Source organism: Saccopteryx bilineata, chromosome 2 (assembly GCF_036850765.1).
Source record: "Saccopteryx bilineata isolate mSacBil1 chromosome 2, mSacBil1_pri_phased_curated, whole genome shotgun sequence".
Classification (NCBI taxonomy): domain Eukaryota; kingdom Metazoa; phylum Chordata; class Mammalia; order Chiroptera; family Emballonuridae; genus Saccopteryx; species Saccopteryx bilineata.
Window position 1 is genome coordinate 271,874,419 of NC_089491.1, and position 14,508 is coordinate 271,888,926.

At 49.8% G+C, this 14,508-nt stretch overlaps 1 protein-coding gene across 1 annotated transcript in view; it reads left to right on the forward strand.

Moving 5' to 3' along the window:
• CFAP251 (cilia and flagella associated protein 251) overlaps positions 1–14,508 on the forward strand; it is a 66,193-nt gene that overhangs the window by 31,347 nt on the left and 20,338 nt on the right. The window contains exons 15-20 of the mRNA XM_066260647.1: positions 264–437; positions 2,101–2,285; positions 7,542–7,656; positions 8,278–8,441; positions 11,716–11,806; positions 12,030–12,173. Of these exons, the coding sequence (XP_066116744.1) occupies positions 264–437; positions 2,101–2,285; positions 7,542–7,656; positions 8,278–8,441; positions 11,716–11,806; positions 12,030–12,173 (873 nt within the window). The remainder of the gene's footprint in view (positions 1–263; positions 438–2,100; positions 2,286–7,541; positions 7,657–8,277; positions 8,442–11,715; positions 11,807–12,029; positions 12,174–14,508) is intronic.

Sequence of the window (14,508 nt, forward strand, 5' to 3'; positions counted from 1 at the left end):
GGAGGGACTAGAAAGGAGAGCAAGACTACGGGTGTCAGAGAGACACTTTCTCCCCCTCCCACCATCACCTTTGTGAATTATCTACTTTTAACCTTAATTTTCCCATCTGTAAAATAGGGGTTATTTTACCACTTGCTCCAATAGACAAACATTTCTATTCGGATAAAATATTTAACAGCAAAATTGGTAGGAAAAACATAATGATGGTTTTTAAGTTACCAAATGTAGCAAGGAGTAACTTCTGTTCTTTTGCTCCTACTCAGGACATCAGTTTTACCGTGGCCGTTTACATGGTCCAGGTCGTAAGTGGACAGAGGGTCTGGCAATATTTGGCAAGACTTCGTTCGCACCGCAAGAGCATTCAGACCCTCCTGTTCGGGGTTCATCTGGACAGCAACGATCCTCGGCTCCTAAGCCTCGGGAGAGACAGACTCTTGGTGAGCCGTCCAGTGTTCCTGCACCTGGCCACCAGGACTTGTGTCCTTCTTGTCGCAGACCTGGTGTCTGGCACGGAACCGGGCCTACAATAACATGTGTTTGTTGGAGAAAATGAGTGTGTCACAAAGTAGCATAAACCTCTCCGAGTTGGCACTTGGCCTTACCACAGCTCTGACACTGCGTCGCCCTCACATCCTGAGTGAGGAGGGTGCTGGGAAGCAGCGTGTCGGGCAGCAGGGAGGTGGTGTTCCCACAGCATGGAGAGTTCAGCCACCCTCACCACTCTGTGTAATTTGGAAAGCCAGCAGTCACTGACACTTTCTTTGTGTCTCGGGGTTGGAGGCAGGCTGTTACCTATATGTGGTAACTAATAGAGGGTGTGAGATAAGAAGGAAAGGTAGAAACAGTGGCAAATGTGATGTTATGTGATCAAGCTAAAAGAATTCAAAATCAGTCCGTTGGTCTATGGATCTATCCATCTATCTTTTTTTTTTTTTTTTTTTTTACAGAGACAGAGAGAGAGTCAGAGAGAGGGATAGACAGGGACAGAGAGATGAGAAGCATCAATCATTAGTTTTTTGTTGCGCGTTGCGACACCTTAGTAATTCATTGATTGCTTTCTCATATGTGCCTTGACCACAGGCCTTCAGCAGACTGAGTAACCCCTTGCTCGAGCCAACGATCTTGGATCCAAGCTGGTGAGCTTTTGCTCAAACCAGATGAGCCCGCGCTCAAGCTGGTGACCTCGGGGTCTCAAACCTGGGTCCTCGGCATTGCAGTCCGACGCTCTATTCACTGTGCCACTGCCTGGTCAGGCCTATCCATCTATCTTAACTTCCTTCCTTTCTTCCCTTCCTTCCTTTATTCTATTCATCCACCCGCCCATCCATCCACCCACCTATCCATCCATTTATCCATCCACCCACCCACCTATCCATCCATCCATCCACCCACCCACCTATCCATCCACCCACCCACTTATCCATTCATCCATTCATCCATCCACTCACCCACTCATCCTTCCTTCCTTCTTTCCTTCCTTTCTTCTCTCTCTCCTTCCTTCCTTCCTTCCTTCCTTCCTTCCTTCCTTCCTTCCTTCCTTCCTTCCTTCCTTCCTTCCTTCTTTCCCTCCCTCCCTCCTTCCTTCCATCCATCCTGGTCTGGCTACCAAAACAGACCTTGTGGGTGAAATTCAGCAGGCTGCTAACTTATGACTGTGAAGTGCTGAGGTTTAGATATGAGTTAGTTTCTACCCTTGAAGAACTCCCAAGATAATGAGAAGTGAAGCAGTATGACATAACTTTCAGAGTTCAGGTTTTGGAGGCAGCTGGACTTAAATTTAAGCCATCACCCTACCACTTCTTAGCTGTGTGACCTTGAGCAAGCCCCTGAACCTCTGTGAACATTGCTTTTCCCATCTGTAAAATGGGCACAGCAGCACTACTTGGCTGGGGAGTCGTGAGCATTGAATGGTACCACGTTTTAGAACACTTAGCTCTTCATTTTGCTCATAATGAACGCTCGCTCATGGTAGCTTCTCAGGTTAAGTGTGTAGGCCAGTCTTCTCTTAGGAGGCCTAGTACTGTCTCCCATCAGAACAGGACTATGGGCTGATTTCACTCAGCTTAGTCCTCATGGCCACCCATCTGGGCTCCTCTGCAGATCGAGTATGATCTTCTCAAGAGCTACAAAGACCACCTGGAAATCCTGGACATCCACCAGACCGACCAGGGCAACTACCCCACCTGTATGATCTGGTACCCCCCACTCACCAAGGAACTCTTCCTGCTCATCACCAACAGTGGCTACAAAGTGAAGCTTTTTAATTCTACCACCAAAATGTGCAGGTAGGCCCCGGAAGCTTCCCCCTAGCTAACACGGTGCGTAAGTCAGTTTCTCAGCCCCTGGCCAACTTTACTTCCCAACTTAAGGACCCAGGAGCAGCTTGGCTACCATGACTATCACTGATTTTGCAGAGGAGGAAACCAAGGCACAGGGAAGGTAAGTCATTTTTACTCACTGCACATGGCGAGAAAGTGCCCAAAGGCAGGATTCCAGCCCAGAGCCACTGCTTCCGAGCCCAGCCCTGAAGAGATGAGGCCCCCAGCGCTGGGCGCTGAGACTCAGTGAAGGAACCAGAAAAGTCACCGGGCTCTCCAGCATCTCCTGTTCTTCCCTCCTGCATGAAAACACACCTTTTCACTTGAATGCCACCAACTGTTTGACTTTTCTGGCTCTTGGCTCTGAAAGACTTTGCATTCCCCGGACTCTCTGCCTTTGTTCATTTGTGTGTTTCCTGAGCCCCGACAGGAGTGGGTGCTGTTCTAGGTGCTCAGGGTGAGGACGGAAACAAAACTGTGTTCTCTCATCCTTGAGTTTGCATTTTAGCGGGGGAGTGGAGTTCATGGGGGAGGCTGGGCTGAAGATCCACGCTGAGGGCAGGAGCACACGGTGCTTTAAAGCCATGAGCCAGGAGAGAAGATTCAGGGAGGGAAGGCGTAGCTAGAGAAGAGGTCAGAGGACCAAGTTTAAGGCACCCAAGGCTTGGCATTGTAGAGTAGCAGCTCCTCTATCCCCAAACACGTCTGCATCTGTGTTGGCCTCCCGGGCTGCTACACCTAGGGTTCCCAGGATTGCTCCTCATGACAAAATCTGACTACTGTGCACCTTCCCTGAGCCCGGGCTCTGCCCTAGTCACCTCATTTTATCCTGAACAGCCCTGCAGCGTAGCATTCTGCTGAGGCCCAGACAGGCAGCGAAACAAGGTCAAAGAGCAGGGCTTGACCCTTGAACCTAGCTTTGACCCTGTTGTCCACTTGGCACAAGTAGGCCTGATGCAGCCTCAGCTTGGGGACCCTAGAGGGCTTCCTCTTTCCGCCTGTGGTTTGGCTGCCTCGTGGGTATGGCTGGAAAGAACAGGGGCCCCGAGGCAGGAGAGACAGGGCTAGATGCTTTGGTGACCCCAGTTGGAGAAAGGAATTGGAAAACTGGCCAACAGCAGTTGGTCCCAGACTTGAAGAAGGTCATTTTTTGAAATGTATCTTATTAAGACAGGTAGGTCCTCAAAAGGCGACGATCACCCAGAATCATTTTCCCCCCAATTTTTTTCTAGAAGGGCACAAGGGAAAAGGACTGAGAAGTGCCCTGTCATGTGGCAGGAACAGGAGAGAAATCCAGTGCAATTTAAGGAAAAATAAATATAAATAAAAAACTTTTAAAGCACAGGGACTGAGACATTTGAAGGAAATAAGTAAAACAGAGTGATAGGAAGATTTCAGAGTCTTTATACATCACCATAACGGGCGCCAATTTTGGGATGAAGTCTATCCAATAGGTATGCCCACTGTTGAGAAAAATTAAGAGCTTGCTGAACAAACCAGGCTGAGGCCGGAGGATGCCGACTTGAGGGTCCTGCTCCCCGTTACTAACCGGGGACCCAGAGCCACACTCTGGAGTTTCTGTGCTTGAAGATCAACCTGAAGTTAACAGGGAGCACCTTTCTTAGGAAATCATTTCTTGAGGCAAATTTTCGTGTAATGTGAAGGTCGCCATTTTGAATTGGACAAGTCGGAGGCACTTGGTCTGTTCACAGAGCTACACAGCTGCCAAAACATCTCCACCCTTCCCTGGAGAACCCCTTGCAAAAAAAGCACCTTGCAAGCTGCCGGAATAATAAAAGCCTGTGACCGTGCCTTAGTTGGGGAAGGAACAGGTCCTTTCAGGATAAATCCAGAACGATGTTTAAATGCGTTTAAAGATATTTCAGACAACACAAAAAGGCAGTTCACAGAAAAAAGGCCAATAAACCTAGGAGCAGATGCTCACTGGCGTACCGGAGACGCAAATGAAAGCAAGGCAGCGTCTCCACAAATCAGATTAGCAAGGATAAAAATGATGGATGGCACCTGGTGCTGGCAGTGGGCTGCGGGGGAGGGCACCTCCCCCCAGCTGCTACTGCTGCTGGGGGTTGGGGTGGCAGCCGGGTGACCTCCGCGAGAGCCGTTCATTCGTTTGTTACCCTCGATTAAATTCGATCGTATCTCTGACTTCTAGGAACGCAGCCCACAGAAGTGCGCACACAGCGTGCCAAGACATAAGTCAAAGGATGTCTTGTTTGAAAATATTTTTTAAAATGGAAATAATCTGAACGACCATTAATAGAGGATTAGTTAAATGGTGGCTTGTTAGTGCACCAAAAACACGATGCTGTTTTTAGAAAAGAAAAAAAAAGGAAAAGAAAGATAAGCTCTTTGCATAGAAACGTGGAAATATCTCCAAGCTATAATAAGATGAAGCAAACTGCCACATAAGCATGAATACATTTTCATGTAAAATTATATTTATACGATTTATATATTTTTTTCATATAAAATTATAATTATATTGGTTAGAATGTATATTTTAAAATTCTCAAGTCATCCACACCAAACTGTTCCCGTGATTATCTTGGGATAAAGGGTGTGGCAATGTAGTCATGGCAAGATCTTTCTCTTTAGGCTGACATATTCGAAGTTTTTTCACAGTGCCTACATAATTTTCTCAATCAGAAGAAAAATGTTAATTTTGAGTAATGGTTAGATATTTGAACAACATCAGATAATAGTTATGTAGCTTCTACTCATTTCTGTGTCCCAAGTACCTAACATGGTGTTAAAAATGGCTGTGAGTGGATTTGCATTTCACTTATTCAGCTTGTGTGTGTGTACACAGAGAATCGACTGTTCCCACCAGACCCAGGCTGGGTACCGGGCTGTGGAGGGGGTGGGGGATGGGTACACTCCCAAACAATGAGAGGCTCCTAATATGATAAAGGTGAAATAGCTCCTGGCCTCACATGGGGGGGCGCACATCCAGTGTAGTGGGGTGTGAAGTGTGTGCAATTTTGTGTGCTCTATCTTTTATTTATTTGTTTGTTTGTTTATTTATTTATTTTACAGAGACAGAGAGAGAGTCAGAGAGAGGGATAGATAGGGACAGACAGACAGGAATGGAGAGATGAGAAGCATCAATTATTAGTTTTTTCGTTGCGACACCTTAGTTGTTCATTGATTGCTTTCTCATATGTGCCTTGACCGTGGGCCTTCAGCAGACCGAGCAACCCATTGCTTGAGCCAGCGACCTTGGGTCCAAGCTGGTGAGCTTTTGCTCAAACCAGACGAGCCCACGCTCAAGCTGGAGACCTCGGGGTCTCGAACCTGGGTCCTTCCGCATCCCAGTCCAATGCTCTACCTACTGCGCCACCGCCTGGTCGGGCTGCTCTATCTTTTATTAAAGGTCCATAATTAAGAAAAATGGCCTGATCTGTAGTAGCGCAGTGGATAAAGTGTCAACCTGGAAACGCTGAGGTTGCCAGTTCAAAACCCTGGGCTTGCCTGGTCAAGGCACATATGGGAGTTGATGCTTTCTGCTCCTCCCCCCCTTCTCTCTCTCTCTCTCTCTCTCTCTTTCTCTCCCTCTCTCTCACCCCTCTCTATAATGAATAAATAAAATCTTTAAAAAAAAAAAAAAGAAAGATGGCTGCCTGACCAGGTGATGACGCAGTGGATAGAGAACTGCCTGGGATGCTGAGGACCCAGGTTCAAAACCCTGAGGTCACTCCTGACCAGGCGGTGGTGCAGTGGATAGAGCATTGGACTGGGATGCAGAGGACCCAGGTTCGAGACCCCGAGGTCGCCAGCTTGAGCACAGGCTCATCTGGTTTGAGCAAAAAGCCCACCAGCTTGAACCCAAGGTTGCTGGCTCCAGCAAGGGGTTACTCGGTCTGCTGAAGGCCTGCGGTCAAGGCACATATGAGAAAGCAATCAATGAACAACTAAAGTGTTGCAACGCGCAATGAAAAACTAATGATTGATGCTTCTCATCTCTCTGTTCCTGTCTGTCTGTCCCTGTCTATCCCTCTCTCTCTCTGAAAAAAAAAAAGAAAACCCCCCAAAAAACCCTGAGGTCACTGGCTTGAGCACTGGGCTCATCCGGCTTGAGCATGAGGCCATAGACATGACCCCATGGTCGCAGGCTTAAGCCCAAGGTCTCTGGCTTGAGCAAGAGGTTACTCGTGTCAGACCTGTGGTGGCGCAGTGAATAAAGCGTTGACCTGGAAATACTGAGGTTGCTGGTTCGAAACCCTGGGCTTGCCTGGTCAAGACACATATGGAAGTTGATGCTTCCTGCTCCTCCCCCTTCTCTCTCTCTCTGTCTCTCCTCTCTCTCCCTCTCTCTCTCCTTTCTAAAATGAATAAATAAAATAAAATAAATAAAAAATAAAAAAGAGGTCACTCGCTCTGCTGTAGCCCCCCAGTCAAGGCACATATGAGAAAGCAATCAATGAACAACTAAGGTGCCACAACAAAGACTGATGCTTCTCATCTCTCTCCTTCCTGTCTGTCTGTCCCTGCTGTCTCTCTCTCAAATAATAATAATAATAATAATAATAATAATAAAATGGCCAGGCCCCTTCCAGAGCCTCAGCAGGTGTGACCCCAGAGTCCTGAGCTCAGGTTGTGCTGGCTCCAGGACAGTCCAGCTCTGCACGTAAAGCCCGGTCTGTGAACTTCCCTTCAGACCTGATTCCTTGTTAGTGTACTGAATTAGATTAGCCGGCCCGTCGTGGGGGATACGATTCATACCACTCAATTCCCTGATAGCATTTTGGAAATCCACGTGCGGCACAGAGGCCTGCGCATACCCCTCTCACCTCTCGGCTGGCCTCTGGGAGAGTGTCGCTGACCTGCATCCTGCTGGTCGGCGTGTGACTTCCTTGCCGCCGCGTTCTCATCCCTAGTTCCTGTCCACATTCTCAAGGCATAACGTTCCCTTCACCCAGCTGTCAAGGAGGCAAGTTAGAGCCTCCGCCACTAAAAGCGTTTTCCACAGCCCGCTTCCCCCGGAGCATGTGCCGTTTGGAGCTGTTGCCCCTTATTTCTGACAGCTGTGAGCCACGGTGCAGGGAGAGATCATCACAGCTGGGCTCAGCTGAGTGACAGCACAGGAAACGCAGAGTGTAAAATGTTGGGGGGGGGGGGTACCATGAAAGGTAGCTTAGTCATCAAACCTAGGATCTGATTTGTGGAATTGAAAAATAAAAAGGGCTCTTTCTCCTCCTGCAGAAAGACGCTTCTCGGGCCTGTCTATGGTTCTCCCATGGAGCAGGTACAAATCCTCCCCGTGAAAACCGCTGTGGAGCTGCAGAAACGCTACTTGGTGTTCATTAACAGAGACAAGGTATCCTGTCTGCTCTCTGTCTATCTCTGTGAGATGGCTCTGTGTGTTCTGAGCGGCAGTCAGTCCCGAGTATTGATGTATAGCAAGGATGCGTGGTTTCTTAGCTGTGCCCAACACCTCCCTTTCGGATCCCCAGTGACACCGAAAGCTGCTGTCGGTGGGTGAGGAGGACCTTTCGAAGGCATTTCTGAGTGGACACATGGTCCACCAAAGGATTTTCTCTTCCTGATTTATTTCCGTGGAAAAATAAAAGTCTTACAAAGACAAATCAGTTATCTACAGCGATAACATTTAATAAATAATCTATATGGGAAAGCATAAAAATCATAGGATGTTAGAATTATTCTGGGTAACTGTGGGCATCTATCTGACTATGAAGACAGGAGGAAGGTTCCCCTTGAGGGTCCCTGCTGAAACCTGATGTGTCCTCCTAAGGGGCCACCCTGCAGGGGATAGTGCATGCAAGCCATCAGCCACAGGAAGCGCGGCTCGCACGCACTGAGAGGGCTCTGACACACGGGTCCTTCCACTCACAGATCTGGAGGGTGCGTGTGAGTGGGGCAGGCCCAGCCTCGGCCCAGTTACCCGAGTCTGAATATCCAATTACATATTCCTTTCCAGGTTGGACTTCAGATCTTACCAATTGATGGCAATCCCCATAAGACAGCTGCCATTGTCTGCCACCCAGACGGGGTGGCCGGATTGGCCCTGTCCTTCGACGGCCACTATGCCTTCACAGCAGGAGGATGGGACCGATCAGTGATGCAGTGGGAAATCAACCTAAGGTAGGTGACAGGGCGAGAAGCTCGGCTCCCTGAGGAAGGTGTCATGTGTAGACCCCTTCTCTTCTCTCGGCAACAGCGGACAAGGGTTAAACCTGACGACATGCTGGCCCTGTGCCAGGCCTCCCGGGACAGAGGTGACCAATGACCCAGGCCTTGCCTTTAGGTCTTCCCTTTTGCTTTTTGTCCTCTCCTTGGTCACCTTGGGATCTGTAACGGTAGAGATCTAAAATTTAAAAAAAAAGCAGGGGGGGGGGGGATAGGCACCTTTCAATAGCTTTCCTAGGCCTGGCCAGAGTCTAGGCTTCCAAGAATTTCAATTTAATCTGTTGTGGGGACAAAGGATCATTATCAGCTAATTAGCGCTTCATTGCTGCTTCTGGGGTCTGAATATGTTCAGTCCTTCCCTAATGGGAAGAAATGTAAAAACCGTGAAGTCAACAAACCAAATTTATCACCAGACCCACTGATGGTGTCAGCATCGTTGGGTGGAACGGATATGAGGAATCGTCTCCCGCTCCAGCTGGAGGAGCCTTCCCCCTGCAGGCTCCCCCTTTCACTTTCCCCTGGAGTTCTTTCTGCACATTCTCTCCCTTCTTCCCACCTTTGCTTTCCTGCCACCCTTTTCTCTTCTTGTTTTGCATGTCTTAAAATCCTGCCATTAACTGTCTGACCAGGTGGTGGCGCAGTGAATAAAGTATCGACCTGGGACATGGAAGACCCAGGTTCAAAACCCCGAGGTCGCCAGCCAGAGTACAGGCTTACCAACTTGAGCATGGGGTCGCTGGCTTGAGCGTGGGATCACAGATATGATCTTATGGTTGCTGGCTTGACTCCAAAAGTCACTGACTTGAGCCCAAGGTCACTGGCTCAGCTGGAGCCCCCCAGTCAAGGCACACATGAGAAAGCAATTAGTGAACAACTAAAGTGCCACAGCAAGTTGATGCTTCTCATCTCTCTCCCATCCTGTCTGTCCATCTCTCTCTCACTCTTGCTTAAAAAAAAAAAATCCCCTGCATTTATACTTAACCTCACACCCACCTGTCATCCCTCTGCCCTGGTCAGACAAGAGCAGAAAGACCCAGATCTAAGTCCCACCTTCCCTACCTACTTGCTGTGTGACCTCAGGCACGTTACTTACCTTCTCTGAGTCTCCGTTTCTCCATCTGCTAAATGGGAGGTTAATCGCCCCCTTTGGTTGTTATGAGTGAGAATAATGACCACTGCCATCGCTGTAACCCCTCCTCCTCTTCCCCTCGGGAGCATTTACTGAGCAGGTGCTTCCTGCTTCTCGAGCTTTGTTCAGCTCATTTCCCGGAAGTACTGTGTGGACTGACTTTTAGCACATAGTAGGTTTTCAATAAATGTGCTTCCCTTTTGTGCCCCGGTGACAAGCCAGCTTAGGCAAAAAAGGGGACCTCCAGGAAGGTTGTCGGGACCTCAGGTCATGACCTTGCGGGAGGATCAGGGACGCGCACACTTGGATGCCCGCAGCACGTGCTCTGTGCCCAGCTCTGCCGGTGGCTCCACTCTCTGCAGGGCTGATGGCGTCACTTAGCTGGAATGTGGCCACTGACTGCCCCCAAGTTTCACAAACTGCTGCTGTCAGCAGAGAGAGTGAGTCTCTCTCCCCAGCTTTGACTGGACAAGCCCTACTCCCACCCCTCTGACTCTCTCCCGCCCCTTGACAGTAGCCAGGAACAGGGGACACCGTATAGCTCTGACCACCAGAGGGCTGTTCTCAGAGAACCCGGAGCTCTGGTGAGCCTGTCCCCTTGGGCATTCCTGGTGTTGACAGACTCCTCTGTGTTACTTCTGGCCTTTACCTGGCCCTCCTCCGGAACCGCATGGCTAAAAGTGGCCGCGCGGCTGATGGAGCCTGTCAGGACTGGCTGTGGCCTTGGCCTGGCCTGGAGGCCACAGAGAGGGGGCCCTCTCAGCTGGACACCTGCCTTGATGGCTAATAACAGAGCCAAGAGCTGGGTGAGGACGGGGCCCACCCGGAGAACATGCCACCACCACAGACCTTAATGCAGCTGCTTGCACATGGCTTGTGCGGGGCCCCGGCGGGAGGACCGAGGGCAGCTTTGGGGCTCTTTTGAGGGAAGTGTAGGTGCATGTCAGTACCCAGTCAACGGTATTGATCACTCTAACCTCCCTGGAACGGGTCTTTTCTGGGCCCAGCCCCGTCCCTGCCTCCCACACACTGTGAGAGCTGGACTGTCAATCTCCCCACCTTGCCGACCCGGAAACCAGCTCTGAGGGTCACATGCCCTGCACAAACCACGGAGGGAATCCGTGGTGGGGTGGAACTCCAGCCGGGTCTTCCTGCTCCAGGCCCGTACCTCAGCAGACATTTATCACAGGACAAAAATAAAAGGCTTTGTGCCAAGCCCTTTATTGCAGTCACTTATTGAATTCTCATGACAATCTGTGCAGCAGACCCTGCAATTATTCCCACTTCACGGAAGAAGAAACCGAGGCCCAGGGTGGTTAAGTTCCTTGTTCATAGTCACACTGCTTGCAAGCAGCAGAGCCAGGAAGGAGTCCAGAGTCTGGATACTAAACCACTTCCCTGCTGTGGTCTACACCAAAGTGTGTTTTAATAAGCCACAAGGAGGCTCATGGCCTGACAGCAGAAATCCAGTGAGTGGATTATTATAACAATTTCATATTATTAGTAGTACCTTTTTTTTTTTGCATGAGGCAAAGTCGATCTCATACAGAAAAGTAGGTTTTCTTGCCGAAAGGGCCTATTTTTGGAAGACCTGACCCCATGTTAGAGAGCAGAGGGTTATTTTTATCTGACTGGCGGGGCCCCTGGTGGCCTCCCAAGTTTTTGGGGAAGCAATTAGCATTGCTGGTTCATCTGGACCACCCCCGTGCCTTTGGCCCTGGCCATGTGCCCATCTAAAGTTACGAGCAGAGCCGCCCTGCTGGGGAGGACGGTGATTTCAGCACACGGGAGCCCTCCCTCGGGGGGACACATGTTCCCCAAAGAGTGGAAACAGGTTGCCAGCCACCCACCCTGTCATCAGCCAGCAAATAGCACTATCATTAAGGCGGGTGCCCCGTACCAACCGGGTGCCGCACTTGAAATGGAATGTTTCATTTTTTTCAGCTTCATTTTGGGAGGGCATTCACTTAACAAGCTTCTGGAGACCCTAATCGTGTCTGCACCGGGAATGGCCTGGGGGGGTTGTGCCCAGCGGCCTCCTGGCTCAGGCTGCCAGCGGCTGGGAGCTCCCTAACAGCCCTGTTTCTGTCACTGTTCCAGCGCCCTGGAGGCAGCCGTTTCTCTCGGGGGTGAAGACCTGAGCCCGTTCTATGGTCTGATGTCTGGTGGCAGGGAAGGACAACTCTACAGGGTAATCGTCCTCTGAGTAAACACTGCCTGGTAACATCTAGTTAAGTTTGCAAAATGCACGGGTCCAGGGTTAACCCTCCTGGTTTTTTGTTTTGTTTTGTTTCCAAAGCTCTCTTTCTCACTGAGCTCAAAATGTACTTTGTAGAAAATGTCCTTGGAGTCTTAATGGATGCTTCAGGCTTAAGCCAAAACGCGTGTTGTGTTTCCATTTTATTTCCACGCAGGAGCTGGAAGACTATTTTTACTATTCTCAGCTCCGTAGTCAAGGTATCGACACAATGGAGACCAGGAAAGTGTCGGAACACATTTGCCTGTCGGAGCTGCCTTTTGTCATGAGAGCAATTGGCTTTTACCCATCGGAGGAGAAGGTAGGCAGAATAAAAACAAGGATAGCTGTGGGATGGCGCGTTATTTATGAAAACGACCTCTGAGAACAATAAGTATAGGTCACCATGAAAATGTGACATTATTCTTGCACAAATGGATGAGAAAGAAAGTTTTGGGACAGGCAGCTGCACTCCTTAGAAACAGACTCCCTGTCAAGATGTTCCTAAAAAACATGCTTCTGACCACAGTTGGATGTTGGTGAGAGCACAGGTTTATGGATTAGACAAGCTGCCCCGCGTTGAGTGAGGATTCAAGTACATGATGCCTGCAAAGCACATGGCACAGGAAGGGCTGAGCAAACGCTCGCTGTTAGATATTTTCCTGTCCAGTTGCCATTAACCTGGCCTGTGTGGTTGATAGGGTACCTTGCAGTGCTGGGTGCTTATCCTGGGCTGTGGGGCTCAGCAGACATCATCTCCTCATGACCTCATAATATACCCCCAGCTATGTGTGTGTGGGCCCTCCAAATGGGAGCAGCAGCACTCCAGGGAGAATGTTCTGCACAGAAACTCTGATTTAAAATGCAGTTGAGGTCCTGGCCGGTTGGCTCAGTGGTAGAGCGTTGGCCTGGTGTGCAGAAGTCCCGGGTTCAATTCTCAGCCAGGGCACACAGGAGAAGCGCCCATCTGCTTCTCCACCCCTCCCCCTCTCCTTCCTCTCTGTCTCTCTCTTCCCCTCCCGAAGCCGAGGCTCTATTGGAGCAAAGATGGCCCGGGTGCTGGGGATGGCTCCTTGGCCTCTGCCCCAGGCGCTAGACTGGCTCTGGTTGCGGCAGAGCGATGCCCCAGAGGGGCAGAGCATCGCCCCCTGGTGGGCAGAGCGTCGCCCCCTGGTGGGCGTGCCGGGTGGATCCCGGTCAGGCACATGCGGGAGTCTGTCTGACTGTCTCTCCCTGTTTCTAGCTTCAGAAAAATACAAAAAAAAAAAAAATTTAAAATGCAGTTGATGGCCCTGGCCAGTGGCTCAGTGGATAGAGCATCAGCCTGGTGTATGGACATCCTGGGTTTGATTCTTGGTCAGGGCACACAGGAAAAGCAACCATCTGCTTTTCTCCTCAACCCTCTCCCCCTTTCTCTCACTCTTTACCTCCTTAAGCCAGTGGCTTAATTGGTTTCAGCATGACCCTGGGCACTGAGCACATCATCCTCAGGCACTAAAAATAGCTGGGTACTCGAGCATCGGCCCAAAATGGGGGTTGCCAGATGGATCCCAGTTGGGGCATATGCAGGAGTCTGCCTCATTATCTCATCTTTAAAAAAATATAGGTCCTGGCTGGTTGGCACAGTGGTAGAGCGTCAGCCTGGCATGCAGGAGTCTCGGGTTTGATTCCCAGCCAGGGCACACAGGAGAAGCGCCCATCTGCTTCTCCACCCCTCCCCCTCTCCTTCCTCTCTGTCTCTCTCTTCCCCTCCCACAGCCAAGGCTCCATTGGAGCAAAGTTGGCCCAGGCGCTGAGGATGGCTCCGTGGCCTCTGCCTCAGGTGCTAGAATGGCTCTGGTTGCAACAGAGCCACGCCCCAGATGGGCAGAGCATTGCCCCCTGGTGGGCATGCCGGGTGGATCCCGGTTGGGCGCATGCAGGAGTCTGTCTGACTGCCTCCCCGTTTTCAACTTCAGAAAAATACAAAAAATAAAAATAAAAATAAATAAATAAATAAAGCAATTGATTAGGATTTTTTTCTCACTTGAAATGTTAATGCATTCTCATTGTAGAAAGTTTGGAAAAGATATAAGTGGAATGAAGAAAATAATCACTTATAAACTCACTACACAGACTGAATGGTTATTTGTATTTTAAATTATATGCATAAATTTTAAAAAGCTAACTGGTACCATATTGAACACATATTTTATCCTATATTTTCACTTGATATATTATAAGCATTTTTCATTTTATTAACAATTCTCTGAAAACATTATTTTTATTTATTTATTTATTATTTTTGTGTGTGTATTTTTCTGTAGTTGGAAATGGGGAGGCAGTCAGACAGACTCCCGCATGTGCCTGACCAGGATCCACCCGGCATGCCCTCCAGGGGGCAATGCTCTGCCCATCTGGGGCGTTGCTCTGTTGCAACCAGAGCCATTCTAATACCTGAGGCAGAGGCCACAGAGCCATCCTCAGCACCCGGGCTAACTTTGCTCCAATGGAGCCTTGGCTGCGGGAGGGGAAGAGAGAGAGAGGAAGGAGGGGGGAGGGGGGGAGAAGCAGATGGGCATTTCTCCTGTGTGCCCTGGCTGGGAATCGAACCCGGGACTCCTGCACGCCAGGCCGACGCTCTACCACTGAGCCAACTGGCCAGGGCTGAAAACATG